The 24,823-nt window shown below is 36.7% G+C and overlaps 1 protein-coding gene and 1 long non-coding RNA gene across 3 annotated transcripts in view; one reads left to right on the top strand and one right to left on the bottom strand.

Moving 5' to 3' along the window:
* Positions 1–24,823, top strand: part of ITFG1 (integrin alpha FG-GAP repeat containing 1) — a 296,211-nt gene that overhangs the window by 267,695 nt on the left and 3,693 nt on the right. For both annotated transcript variants that reach the window (XM_027513694.1, XM_027513693.1), the window contains exons 15-17: positions 18,371–18,495; positions 19,060–19,142; positions 23,733–23,850. In XM_027513694.1, the coding sequence (XP_027369495.1) occupies positions 18,371–18,495; positions 19,060–19,142; positions 23,733–23,850 (326 nt within the window). The remainder of the gene's footprint in view (positions 1–18,370; positions 18,496–19,059; positions 19,143–23,732; positions 23,851–24,823) is intronic.
* LOC113875379 overlaps positions 1–24,823 on the bottom strand; it is an 82,512-nt gene that overhangs the window by 37,741 nt on the left and 19,948 nt on the right. The window lies entirely within an intron of this gene.

The raw sequence follows: 24,823 nt of genomic DNA on the forward strand, positions 1-24,823 counted from the left end.
ATGGACTCTAGCATAAAAGTTTGTGAAATTTGAATAAAATCTAATAATACTGTATCACATGGTAATTTACTTTTTTTTTTAACAACATAGTATTTCTCCATATTCTCAGAATTGGACTAGAAGTTTCAAGCCTCATTCAAAAAAAAATTTTTTTAAACCACTAAAATAAACTTTCTAGGCTTTCAGCAGGGATATTAGATGCCAAAATACATGGAACTATATCAAAGTTTTGAGTGAATATAATTTAGAAATCTAGCATTCCATTCATTCTAAGTCAAACAATTGGAATTCTAAATGTCATAAATTTTTTAAGTTAGGCAAAAATTCATTAAGTTTTCTAAAATATATTATACATACTATTTATGTATATGTGTTGTGTTTACAAAAGCTTTTCTACTATGATTGATGAAGACCTAAGTACCTGTTCTTATGGAGCTATTTTCAGCCTAGTAAGAGATTCTTCTACGTGTTTCATCACTTTATCTTTGTCAGTTATCTAGAAGCTGGGTTCAGAAATAAGTCAGAATACTCCAAAGGATAGTCAATGGATTCCTTTACTCTCCATTAAAAGCCCCCCATTGACTACAAGGAAAAGAAGCCAACCATTATTTTAAGAAATTTTCCATAAATTGCTACAATACTGACTTCTGAAGCCCAGGAATTCAGCATTTAGGCATGTAGCTTCATGAATTCTCGATGCAGTGTTTACTTACTGAAAATACAGGCTCTTTCTTCTGGATCTACGTTCAAGAGTGCCTGGTAACACCACATACTTTTTAAAGATCTTAACTACTTTCTATACATGGATTATGCCTTTTTATGAAGACATCCTATTTCTTATTTTTAAGATGATTACTAAGTAGGACTATTAAAAACCAAAGAGTATGTATACAGTTACATTAAATTAACATGTGTCTTAGATTTATAATTTGATCACAAATTGATTAAGCTGATTCTCCAGTCAACAGAGTACCTGATATATAGCAGGTGCTTAAAATCTATAGAACAAACAAGCTAATTAATTAATCACAGGCTTTAATAAGTAAGTGATTAGTGAGAATCCATTTACACTCTAAACTAGGTTTTCTAAAAGTAAAAAAAAAAAAAAATTTGTCTTAGTCATATAAACCAGTTGAAGAAAACTGCTTCATTTATATTTTCTGTATGAGTTGCCATACATTTAATTTAAATCAGCGAATTTTAAGACAGAAATAAGAAGACAAGCTATGATTTAGTGAATGTTTTAAATATCAAGTGTCTGTAGCCAAATTTTAAAATTAAACACCAATATTTTTATTATTCTCAGTCAAAATTTTTTTGGCTTCTCTTTCCAAATCTATGCTGTCCTCTTTTTTCCCCACTTCTGAATTCTGGTGTCACATTAGAATATGATGTTAAGAAGCACAAGTAAGTTTAGCCTGTTGACAATAAGTAGCCTTTCTTATGACTTTTCTATATATAGGAATTAGCTGTCTCCCTAAAACTGACTAAACACTTCAGCAATGAATTTAAATATTCAAAGTTGTCACTGTTTTAATACATTTTATCCGTTTTCTCTGACTGCTATTATTTGTTGATAATTTATTATTTAAAAAGTGATCATCTGTATATTACTGGAAATCATCCTATTATAACAGCTATGGTGTTTTAAATTTTCAGAAATTTGGGACAGTGGGGTCTCAGATCAACTCAAATATTTTTTAAGCCACAAAGGTCACCTCAGATTTTGTAATTAATTTCACATAATTAGAATATATATATATATGTAACATCTGACATACAGATTCTTTTTCTGTGAAGTTCACATATAAGTTGTTTGAAACTTTTAAAATATCAGAAAAAAGATTATATTATCATAGTAGATTATAAATAATTTCATTGCTAGACTTTTTCTGGCTAGGATATCTGATCTGATTAACATTTACAAATGCCATGTTGACTGGAATGACTACGTAAAAAATGTTACAGATTTCCAGATCATATCCTAGGACCCCACAAATACAGAGATCCAAACAGTAAAAGAAATGAGCAATGGGCATTGGTGGTGGAGGGGGTGCTATTTTGTCATTATATAGAGCATTTTATACAGCAGTAAGGCAAATATCAGTGCTTTTCTTCCAACTGAATAAAAAGGATCACAGGTAATGATAAAGAGTGTGGAGTTTGGAATTAAGCTGCCAAAGTGAAAATTCCAGCTCCATCCTTTAGTAACTGTGTAGTTTTGATCAAAACATTTGACCTCTTGATTTCCTCACAATAAAGATAATTGATACTATAAATGCTTTTTATGTATTATTATAAAATTGCTCAAAATTCTTATTTATAACTGATACTTTACCTTTAAGTAGACTATCTTTCTGTACTGGTATCTATGTGGTATAAATTGATACAGTATCTCAGGTTTGACACATTTGGAGGGTAAAAGTTCTTTGATTCCTTCATTCATTGAACAAATATGTACTGAGTGCCTAATATATGTTAGACCAATTCTAGACTCTTTAGGTAGGTTAATAAAACAGACCAATTTCTTGACCCTCATAGAGATTACATTCTAGTAGGTGAAAAGAGGCAATAAATCATATAAATAAATAGTTATGATAAGTTATTTAATACTATGTAATAGTTAAGAGGTGATATCTACTCTGGGGGGAATAAAGCAGGGTAAGAAGGATAGAGGAGTCATCAGATTTATGTATGGTGGTCAGAATGGGCTTCTTTGAGAAAATGTCATTTGAACAAAGATTTGAAGACTATAAGGGAATCACACATGGTTATTTTAAAGAATATTCCAGGTAGAGGAGAAAGCCAGAGCAGAAGCCCTAAGGTATTCCTGGAATCTCCAAGGAACAGTGAGTAAAGAGACCCATGTCTTGCAGTAGAATGAAAGAAGGGGATTTAAGGAGTAGAAGATAAAATCTGAGTTAAATGAGGGAATGTAAAGTGAAACAGTATAGGAAGAACAACAGCTAACACAGGGAAACTGATCAGAAAACTATTAAAATAATTCTGGTTAGAAATGATGGTTAATAGCCATGGAGGTAGAAATAAGTGTTTGGATTGTGGATGTTTGGGGATTGTGTATGGATCAGTGGTAAAGAATCGGCCTGCAATGCAGGAGCTGCGGGAGACTCGGGTTCTATCCCTAAGATAGGGAAGATCTCCTGGAGGAGGACTTGGCAACCCATTCCAGTATTTCTGCCTGGAGAATCCCACAGACAGAGAAGCATGGACAGTTACAGTCCATAGGGTCACAAAGAATCTGGCACGACTGAGCACGCACACACAGTGTTTTTAAACCACGGAAGTAAGAGATACTGAGCTTAAAACATGGAATAATAGGTTGGATATAAGAACTTAGAGTTCAAGGATTGTAATTCTAAGCTGGAGTTATAAATTTGGGAGTATTAGGGACTGACCTAAGTTAAGTTGGCCACACAAACTCTTAGGTTCTTTTTGAGGTAAGTTTAGTCAAGGAATTCATTGTCACCAACGATTAGCAGCAACTTTCCTTACATGAAAGAAAATCTCAAACCAATTTTGTGCAAATAAAGATGTTAAATATAGATTCATTGCCAAGTAGACACAAAATTGTTACTATAATCTTTTACATTACTTTGGATGAATGGTTTGCTCATGGGAGATGAGACTATATATTAGTGAAATTAGAAAATTTTTGGAGAAGAATGAAAACAAATGTAGCATACCAAAACTTACGGGATGCTGCAAAAGCGGTAAGTACTCAGAATTTTATGGCTGTAGAACTATGTTAAAAACAAGGAAGAACACCATGTCAACAACCTAACTTTAGACTTTAAGGAACTTGAAAAAGAAGAGCAAACTAAACCTAGAGCCAGTAAAAGGAAGGAAACAATAAAGATTCAAGCAGAGATAAATGAAATAAAGTGCAAAACAGTAGACAGAATCACAGAAATCAAAAGTTCGTTTTTTGGAAAACCAACAAAGTTGACACTCCTTTAGCTAGGCTGAATAAGAAGGAAAAAAGACACAAATGAACAAGGGGACATTACTACCAACCTTGCAAAAAATGAAAGGATTATAAGTGAAACCGTGAACCAATTAATACATCAACAAACTAATTTAGATGAAATGGGAAAAAAATTTAACAGACACTCACTGGAAGGACTGATGGTGAAGCTGAAACTCCAATACTTTGGCCACCTGATGTGAAGAACTGGCTCATTTGAAAAGACCCTGATGCTGGGAAAGATTGAAGGCAGGAGGAGAAGGAGAGGACAGAGAATGAAATGGTTGGATGGTATCACCGACACAATGGATGGACATGAGTTTGAGTAAGCTCCAGGAGCTAGTGATGGACAGGGCAGCCTGGAGTGCTGCAGTACGTGGAGTTGCAAAGAGTCAGACACGACTGAGCAACTGAACTGAACTGATGCCTATATTGACTCAGAAAGAAATAGAAAATCTCAACAGACCTAAAACCAGTAAATAAACTGAATCAGTAATCAAAAGCCTCCAAACAGAAAAATCAAGGATCAGATGGCTTACTGGTGAATTCTTCAAAGCATTAAAAGAAAAGTTGGCATGAATCCCACCCACACTCTTCTAAGAACTAGAAAAAGAGGGAACGTTTCCTAACACATTCTATGAAGCTTATATTACATACATATCAAGCCAAATAAAGATGCCACAATAAAACAAAAACTACAGACCAGTATTGCGCATGAATATTGATGTAAAAATCTTCAGCAAAATGCTTACAAGCCAAGTCTAACAGGACATTATCATACACTGATCAGTTGGTCCCAGGAATGCAAAGCTTGTTCACATAAGAAAAATCAGTTAATCCATCCCAGTTATAGAACTGAGGGAAAAAAACAAATGATCCTCTCATGTGTTTTCATAGGAAAACCATTTAACAAAATTCAGTACCATTTCTTGATCTAAGAAAAAAAAACTTGGAATAGATGAAAACTTTCTTATCTTTCATAAATATAAAGGTCATTTATGAAAAACCCACAGCTGACATCATCCTCATTGGTAAAAAACGGAAAGTATTCCCCCTGAGATTAAGAACAAGACAAGGATGACCACCTTCACGACTGCTATTCAACTTTGACTGGAATTCCTGGATAGAGAAATTAGGTGAGAAAAAGAAATTAAAACCATCCAAATTAGACAACAAAAAGTGAAACTTTTTTCACTTTTTGCAAATACTATGATTCTGTATAGAAAACCTCTTAGAATGCACACACAAGAAAAACCTCCAGAGCTAATAAATGTATTCTGCAAAGTTGTGGGGTAAAAGGTCAACATCCCTAAATTAGCTGTGATTCTGTACATCAGTGAGCAATTCAAAATGGAAATCTTTTTAAATTGTTCAATCTACAGCAACTCCAGAAGAATAAAATACCTAGGGATAAATTTAACCAAGGAAGTGAAAGACTTATACACTGAAAGCTATAAAACATTGCTGAAAGAAATTAAATAAGACCTAATAAATGGAAAGACATCCCATGTTCATGGACTAAAAGACTTAATAATGTTAAGACAGCCATATTCACCAAAGTGTTCTATATATCCAGTGCTATCCTTATCAAAATTCCAGTGTTCATTTTTGCAGAAATGTAAAAGGCAAAGTTCAAACTCATAAAGAATAACAAAGGGCCCTGAAAAGTCAAAACAATATTGAGAAAGAAAAACAAAGGGGAGGAGCTATACTCCCCAAGTTTAAAACTTACTTAATCAACTGTGTGGTGCTGGTGTAAAGGTAGACATACAGACCACTGGAATACAATTGAGAATCCAAAAATAAACCCAAACATCTCTGGACAATTAACTTTGACAACAATGGTGCCAAGGCACCATTAAATGGATATGATGCCAACGCAGGTAAAAACCCAGGTAAGACAGTAGGAACTGAGAGAGGGAATCAGAGGGCAGACAGACTTAAACCACAATCACAGACCACAGCCTTGTCTAGCTCAGTGAAACTAAGCCATGCTGCATGGGGCCACCCAAGACAGACAGGTCATGGCGGAGAGGTCTGACAGAATGTGGTCCACTGGAGAAGGGAATGGCAAACCACTTCAGTATTCTTGCTTTGAGAACCCCATGAACAGTATGAAAAGGCAAAAAGATAGGACACTGAAAGAGGAACTGCCCAGGTCGGTAGGTGCCCAATATACTACTGGAGATCAGTGGAGAAATAACTCCAGAAAGAATGAAGGGGTGGAGCCAAAGCAAAAACACCACCAGTTGTGGGTATGACTGGTGATAGAAGCAAGGTCCAATGCTGTAAAGAGCAATATTGCATAGGAACCTGGAATGTTAGGTTCACGAATCAAGGCAAATTGGAAGTGGGCAAACAGGAAATGGCAAGAGTGAACATTGACATTCTAGGAATCAGCGAACTAAGATGGACTGGAATGGGAGAATTTAACTCAGATGACCATTATATCTACTACTGTGGGCAGGAATCCCTTAGAAGAAATGGAGTAGCCATCATGGTCAACAAGAGTCTGAAATGCAGTACTTGGATGCAATCTCAAAAACGACAGGATGATCTCTGTTCATTTCCAAGGCAAACCATTCAACATCACAGTAATCCAAGTCTATCCCCCGACCGGTAATGCTGAAGAAGCAGAAGTTGAATGGTTCTATGAAGACCTACAAGACCATCTAGATCTAACACCCAAAAAAGATGTCCTTTTCATTATAGGGGACTGGAATGCAAAGTAGGAAGTCAAAAAACACCTGGAGTAAAGGCAGATTTGGCCTTGGAATACAGAGTGAAGCAGGACAAAGGCTAATAGAGTTTTGCCAAGAGAATGCACTGGATATAGCAAACATCCTCTTCCAACAACACAAGAGAAGACTGTACACATTGACATCACCAGATGGTCAACACCAAAATCAGATTGATTATATTCTTTGCAGCTAAAGATGGAGAAGCTGTATACAGTCCGCACAAACAATACCAGGAGCTGACTGTGGCTCATGAACTCCTTAAAGCCAAATTCAGACTTAAATTGAAGAAAGTGGGGAAAACCACTAGACCATTCAGGTTGACCTAAATCAAATCCCTAGAGTGCCTGATGAACTATGGACGGAGGTTCATGACATACTACAGAAGACAGGGATCAAGACCATCCCCAAGAAAAAGAAATGGAAAAAAGCAAAATGGCTGTCTGAGGAGGCCTTACAAATAGCTATGAAGAGAAGAGAAGTGAAAAGCAAAGGAGAAAAGGAAAGATACCCATTTGAATGCAGAGTTCCAACGAATAGTAAGGAAAGATAAGAAAGCCTTCCTCAGCAATCAGTGCAAAGAAATAGAGGAAAATAGAATGGGAAAGACTAGAGAACTCCTCAAGAATATTAGAGATACCAGGGAACATTTCATGCAAAGATGGGCTCAATAAAGGACAGAACTTGTATGGACCTAACAGAAGCAAAAGATATTAAGAAGAGGTGGCAAGAATACACAGAAGAACTGTACAAAAAAGATCTTCACGACCCAGATAATCACGATGGTGTGATCACTCACCTAGAGCCACACATCCTGGAATGTGAAGTCAAGTGGGCCTTAGGAAGCATCACTACGAACAAAGTTAGTGGAGGTGATGGAATTCCAGTGGAGCTATTTCAAATCCTGAAAGATGATTCTGTGAAAGTGCTGCACTCAATATGCCAGCAAACTTGGAAAACTCAGCAGTGGCCATAAGACTGGAAAAGGTCAGTTTTCATTCCAATCCCAAAGAAAGGCAATGCCGAAGAATGCTCAGACTACTGCACAATTGCACTCATCTCATACGCTAGTAAAGCAATGCTCAAAATTCTCCAAGCCAGGCTTCAGCAGTACATGAACCATGAACTTCCAGATGTTCAAGCTGGTTTTAGAAAAGGCAGAGGAACCAGAGATCAAATAGCCAACATCTGCTGGATCATGGAAAAAGCAAGAAAGTTCCAGAAAAACATGTAGTACTGCTTTATTGACTATGCCAAAGCCTTTGACTGTGTGGATCACAATAAACTGTGGAAAATTCTGAAAGAGATGGGAATACCAGACCACCTGACCTGCCTCTTGAGAAACGTGTATGCAGGTCAGGAAGCAACAGTTAGAACTGGACATGGAACAACAGACTGGTTCCAGTAGGAAAAGGCGTACATCAAGGCTGTATATTGTCACCCTGCTTATTTAACTTATATGCAGAGTACATCATGAGAAATGCTGGGCTGGAAGAACCACAAGCTGGAATCAAGATTGCCAGGAGAAATATTAATAACCTCAGATATGCAGATGACACCATCCTTATCGCAGAAAGTGAAGAACTAAAGAGCCTCTTGATGAAAGTGAAAGAGGAGAGTGAAAACGTTGGCTTAAAGCTCAACATTCAGAAAACTGAGATCATGGCATCCAGTTCCATCACTTCGTGGCAAATAGATGGGAAAACAGTGGCTGATTTTTTGGAGGGGGGACTCCAAAAACACTGCAGATGGTTGATTGCAGCCATGAAATTAAAAGACACTTATTCCTTGGATGGAAAGTTATGACCAACCTAGACAGCATATTAAAAAGCAGAGATATTACTTTGTCAACAAAGGTCTGTCTAGTCAAGGCTATGATTTTTCCAGTGGTCATGTATGGATGTGAGAGTTGGACTATAAAGAAAGCTGAGCTCCAAAGAATTGATGCTTCTGAACTGTAGTGTTGGAGAAGACTCTTGAGAGTGCCTTGGATTGCAAGGAGATCCAACCAGTCCATCCTAAAGGAGATCAGTCCTGGGTGTTCATTGGAAGGACTGATGTTGAAGCTGAAACTCCAGTACTTTGGCCACCTGATGCGAAGAGCTGACTCATTTGAAAAGACCCTGATGCTGGGAGAGATTGAGGGCAGGAGGAGAAGGGGACGACAGAGGATGAGATGTTTGGATGGCATGACTGAACAATGGACATGAGTTTGGGTAAACTCTGGGAGTTGGTGATGGACAGGGAGGCCTGGCATGGTGCGGTTTATGGGGTCGCAAAGAGTCAGACATGACTGAGCGACTGAACTGAACTGAAGCCAGGGCACCGTTAAATGTATATGATGCAATCTCAAAATGTCAGAATGGTCTCAGTTTGCCATTCATCCTCACAGTAATCCAGGTCTATTCCCCAACCACTGATGCCAAAGAAACCAACACTGACTGGTTCTATAAAGACTTACAACACCTTCTAGAACAAACACTAAAAAAGATGTCCTTTTCATCATAGGGGACTGGAATGTAAAAGTAGGAAGTCAAGAGATACCTGGAGTAACAGGCAAGTTTGGCCTTGGAGTACAAAATTAAGTAGGGCAAAGGCTAACAGTTTTCCCAGAAGAACACACTGGTCATAACAAACACCCTTTTCCTCCAACAACTCAAGAGATGATTCTACACATGGACATTACCAGATGGGCAGTACAGAAATCAGATTGATTATATTCCTTGCAGCTGACGATGGAAAAACTCTATACAAGATCTGGAGCTGACAGTGGCTCAGATCATGAGCTCCTTATTGCAAAATTCAGGCTTAAATTGCAGAAAGCAGGGAAAACCACTCAGCCTTCAGGTATGACCTAAATCAAATCTCTTATGATTTTTCAGTGGAAGTGATAAATAGATTGATGGGATTAGATCTGGCAGACAGAGTGACTGAAGAACTCTGGATGGAGGCATGTACACTGTACAGAGGCACTGACCAAAACGACCCCAAAGAAAAAGACATGAAGAGGGCCAAGTGGTTGTCTGAGGAGTATTTACAGGTAGCTGAGGAAACAAGAAATGTGAAAGGCAAGGGAGAAAGGGAAAGATATAGCCTACTCAATGCTTGGGAAAGCCCAGAATGGTGAAGTAGAAGGATATGTGCTTATCTTCCCCTTTAAGAACAAAATCGCAATTAGCTGTTCAACAGCCATCAACAGGAGGACGTTGGAACCCACCATAAAAAATACCCCACGTCCAAGAACAAAGGAGAAGCCACAACAAGATGGAAGGAAGTGGGTACATTCACATTTAAAGTCAAATCCCATACCCACCGGGTAGGTGACCCACAAACTGGAGAACAATAATACCAAAGAAGTTCTCACACTGTTGCAATGGTTCTAGGCCCTGCATCAGACTTCCCAACCTAGGGATCTGGCAAATAGACTGGGAATCCCCAAGAAATCTGACTTTGAAGGCCAGCAGGATTTACTTATTGAACTTACATAGGACTGGGAGAGAGACTCTTGGAGGGCACAAACCAAACTTTGTATGCACCTGTATCCAAGAGAAAGGAGCAGTGACCCCACAGGAGAATGAGACAGACCTGTTTGTGTGTGTTTGAGGGTCTTTTGCAGAGGCATGTGCTGCCAGTAATTTGCCACCAGGACAGGGGCACTGGCAATAGCAGTCCTTGGAGGCACATGTTGGCATAAGTCCTCTTGGAGGTTGCCATTAGCCCTACAATAGAGCCTGTAGACTCCAGGACTGGGTCTTCTCTCGCCAAACAACTAACAAGGAGGGAGCACAGCCCCATCCATCAGCAGGCAAATGGATTAAAGATTTACCGAGCATGGCCTTGTCCACCAGATCAGTTCAGTTGCTCAGTCGTGTCCAGCTCTTTGCGACCCCATGGACTGCAGCATGCCAGGCCTCCCTGTCCATCACCAACTCCCAGAGTTTACTCAAACTCATGTCTTTTGAGTTGGTGATGCCATCCAACCATCTCATCATCTGTCATCCCCTTCTCCTCCTGCCTTCAATCTTTCCCAGCATCAGGGTCTTTTCAAATGAGTCGGTCCACCAGAGGAAGACCCAGTTTTCCCCACTTCCCATCAGGAAGCTTGCACATGCCTCTTATCCTCATCCGTCAGAAGGCAGACAGAAGAAACAAGAACTACAGTCCCACAGCCTCCAGAATGAAAACCACAATCACAGAAAACTAACCAAAATGATCACATGGATTAGACGTGGGTACTCAATGAAGCTATGAGCCATGTCATGCAAGGCCACTCAAGATGGAGAGTCATGGTGGAGAGTTCTGACAAAACATGGTCTGCTGGATAGGGAAATGTCAAACCACTCCAGTGTTCTTACCTGAAGAACCCTCATGAACAATATGAAAAGGCAGAAAGGCGTGACACAGGAAGTTGAGACCCCCTCCCCTAGTTGGTAGCTGTCCAGTATAATACTGGAGAAGAGTGGAGAAATAGCTCCAGGAAGAATGAAGAGGCTGAGCCAAAGCAGAAATGACACTCAGTTGTGGATGTATCTGGTGGTGAAAGTAAAGTATAATGCTGTAAAGAACAATATTGCATTGGAACCTGGAATGTTAGGTCTACGAGTCAAGGTAAATTGGATGTGGTCAATCAAGCAGGACATGTTAGGTCTACGAGTCAAGGTAAATTGGATGTGGTCAATCAAGCAGGACATGGTCAATCAACATCTTAGGAATCAGTGAACTAAAACCAAAGAAGAAATACAAATGACCAACAAGCAAAGACATTCAACATCATTGGTCATGAAGGAAGTGCAAATCAAACCACAGAATTACCACTTTACAATCATTGGGATGGCTTTAATGAAAAAAGAACAAGTGTCAATGAGGATGAAAATATAAGAACTCTGAATCATTGCTAGTGAACATGTAAAATGGCAATTTCTTAAAAAATTAAACAGAATTACCATATGATTCAGCAGTTTCATTGCTAGTTTAATAAATACCCAAAAGAAATTGAAATCAGGGTCTCAAAGTGGTATCTGTACATCCATTTTCATAGCATTACTCAGCCAAAAAGTGGAGTCAAGCCAGATGTCTATATATGGATAAATGGACAAGCAAAGTATTTTAATATACAAGGAATATGAGGCTTCCCAGGTGGTGCTAGTGGAAAAGAACCTGCCTGCCAATTCAGGATACATAAGAGATGGAGGTTTGATCCCTGGGTTGGGAAGATCCCCCGGAGGGGGAGATTCCCTGGAGGAGAACATGGCAAGCCACTCCAGTGTTCTTGCCTGGAGAATCCCATGGACAGAGGAGCCTGGTGGGCTACCATCCATAGGTTTGCAAAGAGTTGGACACGACTGAAGCCAACTTTGCATGTGCACACACACATAAGGAATATTATTCAACCATACAAAAGAACAAAGCACTGATACTTGCTATAGTTTATATGACCCTTGAAAACATTACTATAAGTGAAAAAAGGCAGACATAAATGATCATGTCTTACATGACACATGTGGAAGAGACAAATCTGTAGAGACTGAAAGCAGGTTTGAGAATACCAGGGGAGAGGAAATAAGGAGTTATTACTTATCTGAGTATGGAGATTAATGAGAGCTGTGGTTATACAATATTGTGAATACACTAAAGGCCACCTGATTTTATACTTTAAAATGGTTAAGTGTGTATTATATGAATTTCACCTCAAAAAAACAAAGAATAGAATGAAAAGGGTGCTTTCATTAAAAGCTAGTGTTTGTGTAAAGTAGTACAATCTATTTTTAGAAATCAGGTTTTCCCTTACATGTATTCATCCCCATGTCCCAACACCATTTGTTGAAATGATTTACCCAATAAATGCTCCATCCTCTAGTATTCCGTGTATAGGAATGTTAAGAAAATAATTTGGATGCAGACAAATATTGGGATGCAGAGATGTTCACTAAAGCATTGTTTATAATAATGAATATTAGGAGAAATCCTTAATATCCATCAGTAAAATGTTAATTTTAAATTATGGAATAAGAGGATACTATGTAAACAATGAAGTTATGTTTCTTATAACATCTGTATAGATACACTTTTATAAAAATAATTTTTAAAGGCTTGTGTATTGTCTGTCTTTTAACTGTTATCTTTGGTTTTCTTTTAATGGGATTTCAGTGTTCCAATAATCTTTCTCTCCGCACATCTATTTTTAAAAAATGTTAATAACATGAGAATATTTATGAAATAACATTGAGTGAAGGGCAGTAATAATAAAGTGTGTTAATGTGTTTACTTGTTCATGCACATGCCTAGGCAGAAAATTACATGATTAAAAGTATGCTAAAATTTTTTAAAAGTATGCTAAAATGTAACTATGTCTTCATTTTGAGATTTTTTGATAATTTATTTTCATTATTCTTTTTAATAGTTTTTAAGTTTTCTTAGGAAATATACAGTTTTATTTGGAATTTATGTTCTATGATCTTCTTAACAGAGTATTGATAAATGTTTTTATTTGGTTCTTTTCAGTGAGGTAGTTATAGAGAAACAGTTTGTAAGTCTAGTTTGATGTCTATTAAGTCAGTCTTTGCTAAGTATAATGAAATATGTATATATTTAACATTTACTTTAACAGTGTTTACTATATTTGAAGCACTCTTTTAAGCATTTTCATTCAATCAGCTAAGTCTACAAGGCAAAGTAATTCCATACCCCTTGCAATTAACTATATTGCTTTATAGTTTTACATACATAAACTTTATTAACAGTTATCCCTAAATTCACTGTTCCTTTTCATTATACCTTTCTCTTACTAACATAAGAATTATATAAAAAATTAGATATATATACTTTCCAATGATTTCATATTTCTGGGTAACATTAGTAGATGTTTAGCAGACTCCATAGCAGATTATAGTATTTAGATATTAAGTAACCCTGTCATTTAAATAGTTTGTTTAATTATGTTGAAAATACCTAGCAAGTAAATAACAGTCTTTAAAAGTGAGTTATAATAGGAGAGATTGATTTTTGGAATGCCAGTGTAAGGACTTCATGAACCTGCTGTCCCCTCCCCCCACCAATAAGCAAACAAAAAAAAAATGCTGGCTAAATAATATTAACTATTTCAGAACTCTGGAAATTAACCAAAGCCACAGAATGTTCTGAGCACTGTCTATCCAGGAGGAACTCCTGATTCTTAAGACGGCAGGGTCTGGGGCATTTTAACGTGAACTGTTTCCATCCCACCTCCCCTGTCTACTAAATGGTGCAGCAGCCATAAATAGCTAGGAGCCTCACAGTCAGTGGACAAGACTGACCTTTGGAGCCCCATTAAAATTCTCATCCCTATAACACTATCAGTATTTGTCTAAACTAGCAACTCCTTAGGAAATCTCCATTCTCAGAATGTTGGGGCTATCAGATTTGACTCAGAGTTCAACCTAGCACGGGGAAAAGAAAAGCCCAATCCCTTCAAAACATTACCAAAAACAATAGTGTGCTGGCAAAATCCCAGATGTAGTAAACAAAAGCCTGGCCAAAACATAAAAGGAAGTCCCAAGGCACTCGACAACCATAGGCAACTTGAAATGCTGGAACATCTTCTTGGACATCTAAAAACGTGCCTAGAAGGGAAACTACCTCATTTAATACATAGCTTGATTATGCTACCTTGAGGCACTGCTCAAGCAAGAAATGAAAGCGAAAGCTATCTTGTAAAAACACATACACAGTAAAAAAAAAAAAATGCAGACAATAGAAAATGTGCACAGTGATGTTAGACTTAGTTAAAAGAACCTGTGAATTGGCTATTATAAACATGCTCAAAGACCTAAAGGAAACTAGGATTAAAAAACCTAAAGTAAGCATGACAACTGTGTCTCACTAAAAGAAGATACAAATAAGAAGTAAAGATCATTTTTAAAAATCAAGTAGAAACTCTAGAGTTGAAAAGTACAATAACTGAATCAAAAATTTCTGTAGAGTACGCAACAACAGATTTGAGCTGGAAAAAGAATTGTTGTTCAGTCGCTAAGTTGTGTCCAGCTGTTTGTGACCTCGTGGACTGCAACACACCAGGCTTACCTATCCTTCACTACCTCCCAGAGTTTGCTCAAACTCAAGTCCATTGAGTTGGTGATGCCATCCAACCATCTTATCCTTTGTCATCATCCCCTTCTCCTCTGACCCTCAATCTTTCCCAGCATCAGGGTCTTTTCCAGTGAATCAGCTCTTTGCATCAAGTGACCAAAGTCACTTGATTGGAACTTGAGCTTCAGCAACAGTCCTTCCAGTGAATATTCAGTTCACTGGTTTCATCTCCTTGCAGTCCAAGGACTCTCAAGAGTCTTCTCCAGCACCACAATTCAAAAGCATCAATTGTTCAGCATTCAGCCTTATTTATGGTCCAACTCTCATATCTGTACATGACTACTAGAAAAATCATAGCTTTGACGATATGCACCTTTGTCTATATGCATCACTATATGCAAAGTGATGTCTCTGCTTTTTAATACGCTAGTTAGGTTTGTTATAGCTTTCCTTCCAAGAAGCAAACATCTTTTTAGCAATCCTAAATATAGGTTAATTGCAAGTTTACAGAAAGAAAAAAAACCCTCAGAACCTGTGAAACCACCATCAAACATACCAATGTATGCATAAAGCAAGTCTTAAAGAGAGAGAAAAGTGAAAGTGGTAGTCATTCAGATGTGTCCAACTCTTTGCAACCCCATGAGCTGTAGCCCGCCAGGCTCCTCTGTCCATGGGATTTCCCAGGCAAGAATACTGGAGTGGGTTGCCATGCCCTTCTCCAGGGGATCTTCCCTCCCCAGGGATCAAACCCAGGTCTCCTGCATTGCAAGCAGATTCTTTCCCATCTGAGCCACCAAGGAAGCCCAAAATAGAGAAAGGGGCAGAATAAATATCTGAAGAAGTAATGGCTGAAACCATCCAAATATGATGAAAAACACTAATCTGCACATATGAGAAACTCAACAAACTTAAAGTAACTCAAAGAGTCACCACTGAGACACGTAAAGTATGAAAAATAGAGACAAAAAGAGACTTCATAGCAGCAAGAAGGATGCAGTTAGTTACATGTGAAGGAGCCTCAACAAGATTAACAGCCGACTTCTCATCAGAAACCACAGAAGGCAGAAGGGGATGATACATTCAAAGTGCTGAAAGGAGGGGAAAAAAAAAAAAAAACACCTGTCAATCAAGAATTCTGTTGGATTGGCCAAAAAGTTCATTTGGGTTTTTCCATAAAAGCAGAGAAACCCAAATGAACTTTTTGACCAACCCCATATATGTGCCAAAGCTATCCTTCAAAGGAAAGTTATGACCAACCTAGATAGCATATTGAAAAGCAGAGACATTACTTTGTCAACAAAGGTCCGTCTAGTCAAGGCTATGATTTTTCCAGTGGTCATGTATGGATGTGAAAATTGGACTGTGAAGAAAGCTGAGTGCTGAAGATTCGATGCTTTTGAACTGTGGTGTTGGATAAGATTCTTGAGAGTCCCTTGGACTGCAAGGAGATCCAACCAGTCCATTCTAAAGAAGATCAGTCCTGGGTGTTCTTTGGAAGGACTCGTGCTACAGCTGAAACTCCAGTAGTTTGGCCACCTCATGCGAAGAGTTGACTCATTGGAAAAGATTCTGATGCTGGGAGGGACTGGGGGCAGGAGAAGGGGACGACAGAGGATGAAATGGCTAGATGGCATCACTGGCTCTATGGACATGAGTTTGGGTGAACTCCGGGAGTTGGTGATGGACAGGGAGGCCTGGAGTGCTGCGATTCATGGGGTCGCAAAGAGTCGGACACAACTGAGCAACTGAAATGAACTGAACTGATATAAAAATAGAATTCATCACTAACAGCCCACTCTTCAAAAATACTAAAGGGAGATTTCCTAAGTGATTTACAAAACAACTGCATAAAGTAATTACAGATTTGTGTTGATGGGCTGAATATATAAAAACATAAATTTGTATAATAACAATAACACAAAAGGGTGGGAACTTTGGAGTAAAGTTGTTGTTATGTGCTAGGTATTAAGTTATTTTGTTAAGTTAATATGCTAGTTGCAGTTCCCAGGGTAACCACTAAGAAAACAGCTCAGAAAATATATAATAAAAGAAACTACAGAATTAAAATGCTGTAATAGAAAACAATTAAAAGAAAGCAGCAATGGAGAAATAGAAAAGTTAAAAAGACATACAGAAAACCAATAGCAAATAGCAGGCAAAAGTCCTACCTTATCAGTAATTACATTGAATGTAAATGGAATAAATACCCATATCAAAAGGCAGAGATCAGCAGAATGGATATTAAAATATGACTCAACTAGGTGCTACCTGCAAGAGAAACACTTAATATTTAAAGATATAAAAAGTTGAAAGTTTTAAAAAATGGGATAAATTGTACCATGAGAGTAACCAAAAGAGTTGAGTTTCTCTAGTTGCAGACTTGCCCCCTCTCACTGAAACTAGAGAAAGCCCATGCACAGCAAAGACCCATTAAATATAACCCATTTAAAATATATATCTGGAAATGAAACAACACTCCTAAAAACCCAGTGGGTCAAAGAAGAAATCACAATAGATACTAGAAAATAGGTGAATGAAAAAAAAAAAAAAAAAAAACAGCATACCAAAATAAATGGGATGCAGCTAAAGCAGTTCTTAGAGGGAAATTTATTATACCTAGAACAGTCTGAAATCAATAACCTAACCATCTATTTCAAGAAACTATAAAAAGAACAGCAAATTAAGCCCAAAGGAAACAGAAGACAGGATATAATGAGAGAAATATGTCGGGGATAGGAAATCAGAGAAAACCCAGCTGAACCAAAAGTTGGGTTTTTTAAGAGTAACAAAATAGACATACCTTTAGCTAGACTGTTCAAGAAAAAGAGAAGACTCAAATTACTAAAATCAAGAATGAAAGACAACTATAAACTTTGAGACCTAAAAAGGAAGCTACAAAAATGGCCAATAAGCACATGAAAAGAAAACAACATTAGTTATTAGGTAAATGCAAATGAAGGCCACAATGATATACCACTTCATAACCACTAGAATGGCTGTGATCAAAAGATAGAGAAAATGTTGATAAGAATATGGAAAAACTGGAACCCTCATATATTATTCTTACAACTGTGGAATGATACAGCCATTTTGGAAAACAGAAGTTGACACAAAAGCTTGTATGTGAATGTTCACAGCAGCATCCTTCATCAAGAGCACACACTACATGATTGCATTTATATGAATCTCCAGGATAGGCAAATGTATTGATATAAAAAAGTAGACTAATGGTTACCTGCATCTGGAAGAGCAGGGGTTAGAAATAGGAATAATTGCTAATGGTTATGGCATTTTTGGGGATGATGAAACTGTTATAAAATTTGATTGAAGATACTCAGAATCACTCAACTTATACTTGAAATGGGTGATTTTATGAAGTGTGAATTATTTCTCAATTCGCTGTTATCTTTAAAAAGTGAATTATTACTATTTATTATGAACCAGGCATTTCATTTCACATTTTTATCCTTATAAAGGTAAGTTATAGAAACCAAATTTTTAACATTTTATAATTTTAATATTTGATAAGAACAGTGTCTCCAAAGATGTATTGTTCTTTTTTCTTTTTTAAAAATAAATTCAGCTGGACAACTTAGCCAGTCGGCACATTTAGCTCTCCAACTACCATATAATGTACTTGGCTTAGGTCGAAGTGCCAATTTTCTTGATCATCTTTATGTTGGTATTCCACGTCCATCTGGAGAGAAGGTGAGTAAAAATTTACAAGTAATCTGTTTTTTAATATTTACTGTTTAAATATTGAATCTAAATATTTTCATTTCCTTTAAAGAATTTTAAAAATTCATTGGTAGTGACTGATCTAAGCTTATCTTACATACAGAACATTATAATTTGAAAATATACCTTAAGACTTCCTACCCCTCTTCTTCCCTGCTTTTTCTCATCATTTTCACCATCTAACATACCAAATATTTTTATTTTTATTACTGTCAGACTCCACCTCAACTTGAATTTTAGTTCCAAAGCAGCATTTGTACTTAACACTTTGAACAGTGCCTGCTACAAAAGAGTGTTCTATAAATACTAGTTGAATTAATGTATCCATAAGACAGAAATATAATCCTTCCCTGAAAAGATGAAGAAATTTTTGCAAATAGGAGCCCTATTTGGAACCTTATATATATAAATTTAGCTTAATCCATACCTAGGATTTCAATTTATTAAAGAATACTTAAGCTTTTTCCTTATTTAGAATAATCATGTTTTTAAAGTGTACTGAATGTTAAATGTTCTTAAATATTCTTTTTCTAGTCTGTACGAAAACAAGAATGGACTGCAATCATTCCAAATTCTCAGCTAATTGTCATTCCATATCCTCCCAACGTTCCTCGAAGGTAATGTCCTTGCTTGAATTGAATTTGGTAAAAATACTGTCAACTCTGAATCATAGACATCTTTTTAAAGCTCTGTTTCTGTTGTGTTCCTATGAGTGTCATCACTTAAGTTTGCTTACAGCAAACTTTAAATGGCTAAACATACCTATACATAAGATCCCTGACATTTTCCACGAAGAACAAATTAGACCTTATTAGAAAAACAGCAGGTTAACTAGGGATTTATACATGTTCTGATTAAATAAGCTGGTCTTCAGTTATTAAATAAGCTGATCTGATGCGAAGAGCTGACTCATTTGAAAAGACCCTGATGCTGGGAAAGATTGAAGGCGGGAGAAGGGGATGACAGAGGATGAGATGGTTGGATGGCATCACCAACTTAATGGGCAAACTCCGGGAGCTGGTGATGGACAGGGAGGCCTAGCGTGCTACAGTCCATGGGGTCGCAAAGAGTCGGACACGACTGAGCAATTGAACTGAACAGAACTCAGCTTACTGGCCATAAATTCTACAATTTTAGGCTGCTGAACTTCACAAGCAATGATCTTTTTAGCAAATGCTTTGAGAAGTGGTTTATGTCCCACAGTGATTAGGCAGAAATTTTGAAGTTCAACACACCCAGGCAAGAAACTCAAATCTACTGCTAGCTGACTAAAACAGGAAGCTATTCCTTGTTGTCTCTGAAGGACTGTACAGTCCATGGAATTCTCCAGTCCAGGATACTGGAGTGGGTAGCCTTTCCTTCTCCAGGGAATCTTTCCAACCCAGGGATTGATCCCAGGTCCACTTGCAGGCAGATTCTTTACCAGCTGAGCCACAAGGGAAGCCCTTCTACACTGTAGAATGGGAGGTAAAATACCTGCCTTACAAGGATGAGGATGAAATGTGCTTACACAGTACCCAGCATATATTGTTTTCAGTGAATGATAGGTATTTTTATCCTTACTAGCAGAAGGCAATGGCACCCCACTCCAGTACTCTTGCCTAGAAAATCCCATGGACGGAGGAGCCTGGAAGCCTGCAGTCCATGAGGGTCGGACACGACTGAGCGACTTCACTTTCACTTTTCACTTTCATGCGTTGGAGAAGGAAATGGCAACCCGCTCCAGCGTTCTTGCCTGGAGAATCCCAGGGACAGAGGATCCTGGTGGGCTGCCGTCTGTGGGGTCGCAGAGAGTCAGACACGACTGAAGCAACGTAGCAGCAGCAAAACATGTTCCTTTTATAATGTAGCATTTAATTCTAAATCTTTATCTGTTCATTTTTCTTTAACTTATTAGGTTGATTCCATTATTTCAAAAAGTAGGTGATAAAGGTATTCATTAACACTTAAATTTCATTGGGAAAAATAGAACTTGTTATTAAGGTCATTCTGATGTCAATATGAAAAAAATAACCTATGAGTATGTGCCTAGTGGCTTATTATATTTCTTCTCAAAATACATGCTACACTGTTTTCTTCTTCCAGTTTTATTGAGATACAATTGACATACAGCACTATGTAAGTTTAAGGTATATGGCATTATGATTTGACTTAGTTACATCATGAAATGGTTATCACAGTAAGTTTAATGAACATCCATTATCTCACATAGGTACAAAGTTAAAAAAACAGAAAAAATATTTTTCTTGTGATAAGAACTCTTAGGATTTACTCTTTTAACAAATTTCATAAATAACATGTGGCAGAGTTAATTCTGTTTATTGTGTTGTACATTACATTCCTAGTATTTGTTTATCTTATAACTGGAAGTTTGTAACTTTTGACTGCCTTCATCCAATTCCCTCCCCTCATACCTCCCATCCCTGGTAACCACAAGTCTGAGCTTTTTCTATGATTTTTTAAAAATAATATAACTGACCTACAACACTATGTTAGTTCCTGTTACACAGTATGTTGTTGTTTAGTCACTAAGTCATGTCTGACTCTTTGTGCCCCATGGACTGCAGCATGCCAGGCTTCTCTGTCTTTTACCATCTCCCGGAGTTTGCTCAGACTCATGTCCATTGAGTCAGTGATGCCATCCATCCAACCATCTCATCCTCTGTCGTCCCCTTCTCCTCCTACCTTCAGTCTTTCCCAGCATCAGTCTTTTCCAGTGAGTCAGTTCTTTGTATCAGGTGGCCAAAGTATTGGAGCTTCAGCTTCAGCATCAATCCTTCCAATGAATGTTCAGGGTTCACTTCCCTTAGGATTGACTGGTTTGATCTCCTTGCTGTCCAAGGGACCCTGAAGAAGCTTCTCCAGCACCACAGTTTGAAAGCATCAATTCTTCCACACTCAGAATACAGAATACAGTGATTCGATGTTTCTGTACATTTCAAAATGATCACCACAGTCAAGTCTGATTACAGTCTGTCATCAAAGACATTACATAAGCATTGACTATATTCCCCACATTGTACATTTCATATCCATGACTCATTTACATTGCAGCTGGAAGTGTGTCCCTCTCAGTCAACCCCACTCATTTCTCACCTTCCCTCTCCCCTCCCTCTCCCCTCTGGCAAACACTTATTTATTCTCTGTAACCCTGTTTTGTTATGTTTGTTCATTTGTCTTATATTTTTTAAATTCCATATAAATGAAATCATACAGTATCTGTCTTTCTCTTTTTTCACTTAGCGTAATACCCTCTAGGTCCATCCATGTTGTCACAAATGGCAAGATTTCATTCTATTTTATGGCTAAGAAATACTCCATTGTGTGTATGTGTATATGTATAAATGTGTGTATGTGGAAAGAGAGTGAGGACTCACGTTCTTCTTTATCCCTTCATCTATCAATGGGTACTTAGGTTGCTTTCACTATCTTGACTATTATATATAATGCCGCAGTGAACATAGGGTTGCATGTATTTTTTCTAATTAATGTTTTCATTTTCTTTGGATAAATACCCAGAAGTGGAACCAAACTACTTAAGAAAACAACTCTATTACAGCATTATGTTTGAAATAAGATAACATCAAAAATGCCAGTTACGGTCTGAGTTCAGACCTTTTTAATGAGTCTATTAAAATTTTGAAATATATAACAAAATGAATCTACACAAAACTATATGAATTATAGTACTTCTAGATCATGTAATATCATGACATAGAACAATCTCTTAAAAAGAGTGGTAAAATAAAAGACAATAAAGGGAAAATGCACTTAGAATATATATAATAAGCAATGATTTGTGATTTTAGAAGATAACTATGCATATACATTTATATATATAGATAGATACATAGATAAGAAACTGAGAAGAATGACTACTTCTGAGTAAGAAACTGAGTATTGGCCTTTTAGTATTTTTTATTACCAAAATTCCTTTATTCATTTTTAATCTATTTTTAAATTAAAACCACCCAAAAAACCTCATGAAAGGACTTTTTCTTAAGTATGAAGTAAGGTACTGAGAATAGTTAACCTCAACTAATTAACAGTATTTAAGGTTTTCTTCCTCTGAGTTTCTGGGAAATTCTGTTATAGCCTTTATTCAATGAGCTCAACATTCTTCATGTTTCTCTTGCTCTTTCTGAAAAACAAATGTTCCTTTCAAATTTATGTACATAATAAAAACCAAATTGATTTTAGTTTGAGGTATACTTTGAGATTTATTGACGAGAGGCTAACTTACGGATCAGTAAATTTAATTATCCCCAAATAAGTCAATCACTGCTTGCAATTTATCAGAATAATTCTTACCTTTATTAAAATTTAAAATGAAAGTATATCCATTATCTATTTTCAGAGAAAACAAAAAGTTCTTTACATATAACCACCTGCAGTGTTGGTGATACAGACTTCAGTTTTAGGTTTTTCATGGTTTTCAAGGGTTTTGAGGGTTTTATGTGGACTGTTTTAGAAGAAAGAGCTAGTTATATTATTTATGCTAATGCTTGTATATTGCCATTGAAGGACTAAAATCATTTTGTAAGAAGTCTCACAGTGCCATTGTAATATTGTAAACCTTCCAATATGACACTTTGCACAAGTACTTATCTACACCTGGGGGACATAGGGTTATTTTACTTAGTCATAGTAAACGTGAATAGGGGTCAAAAACTAAGATACAGAAATCTTATCAAAATCATGTGACAATTTAACCTTAAAGTTCAAGGTTTCAAATTCAACAAGTCAAACAAGACATAAAAAGAATGTCTAAAATTGCCCAAAGTACCCTTAATAAGTTTGTCATAGAGGTGCTGGTGGTTGTTCAGTCACTAAGTCGTGTCTGACTCTGCAACTCCATGAACTGTATGCAGCACGCCAGGCTTCCCTGTCCTTGACTATCTCCTGGAGTTTGCTCAAGAATAATTCTCACAGGAGCAAGGAAAAGTATCAAAGCATCTCAATCAAAAATTCTTTTCTGTTTCATTTCTTTAAGTAAAATCTGAACTCTGCTGGTTTGTCAATATTCTTAACCCTATATAATTTTAATTACTTTTGTTTTACTTGTAATGAATTGGATATAGGTGGAAGAATTAATGAATGACTGAACTGATTATTAATTAATAAGAACTTTTGCTTTTTGGTCACAATAGAATTTTGTTATTTTTAAGTTAAATGTGGAATTTTAATTCTTCTCTTTTCATCTACAGCTGGAGTGCCAAACTGTATCTTACACCAAGCAACATTGTTCTACTTACTGCTATCGCTCTCATTGGTGTCTGTGTTTTCATCTTGGCGATAATTGGCATTTTGCATTGGCAGGAAAAGGTTTGTTCACTTAAATGAAATTTTGATTATTTATAATAGTAATATGTTGCTTTTTTAACATTTTTTAAATTAAAAAACTATCTTTAACTTTTTCACATGACTAAGATTTTCTGATTTTTCAAGTTCTGTCCATATTATTGATGATAATTTCTTTCATCTCCTTAAGTTACTAATGTCTCAGTGATTCCTACAAATCAAAGAAAACTATGTATTTTAAAATTCTGATACTACACAAAAGTAATAAAGTGAATACCCTCAAATCAACAGGTATATCAAAATGCTTAATTAGAAGTAATTTCATAATGGCCTTAAAAACAATAATCATTTCTTAAATGAACCTGTGTTCATTATTTACTGTTAATAATAAAGCCATGGACTTTTCTTCCAGGGAATAGTAGCTATCTGTTTATAAACAATTAGAGCAGAGAGAGTTTAGGTGGGAAGTAACAGGGTGATAAACATCCTTGCCATCTATTAATACCAGGCATGCTTTGCATTAAACAAGACTGATTTCTGTTCTATAGTATAACACCATAAATAATAATTAAAAACAAAACTCCAGACGTATAATTTTATATAATGTTAATGAGGAGAAACAAAAGGCTTTCATATAAATTTATTAGTTATTTAGATATAAAGAGGAAAAGTTAATTTCTATTTGTATATGAATTCATTACACAACTAGGAGGTTCCAAAAATGTTCTCCAAAAAGGGCTTCTTTGTCACAAAGATGTCTTCCTTTTTTGCACCTATTCCCTTTAGACTGTTATGCTTATAATGATCATTTTTTAACTAAAATTACCATCTGTTTTATGTTACCAGTTTTAACTATGAAAGAGAATATATTATTGTTCTAATAAATGTTCATAGGTTTGTCTGTCCAAAAAAATCACTCCTTCCATATAAAAAATGATAACAAAGTTACATATTCAGTTGCAACTTAAGAAGATAGATCATGGCAGAAACCAACACA

This window comes from Bos indicus x Bos taurus, chromosome 18, assembly GCF_003369695.1.
Source record: "Bos indicus x Bos taurus breed Angus x Brahman F1 hybrid chromosome 18, Bos_hybrid_MaternalHap_v2.0, whole genome shotgun sequence".
Lineage (NCBI taxonomy): Eukaryota > Metazoa > Chordata > Mammalia > Artiodactyla > Bovidae > Bos > Bos indicus x Bos taurus.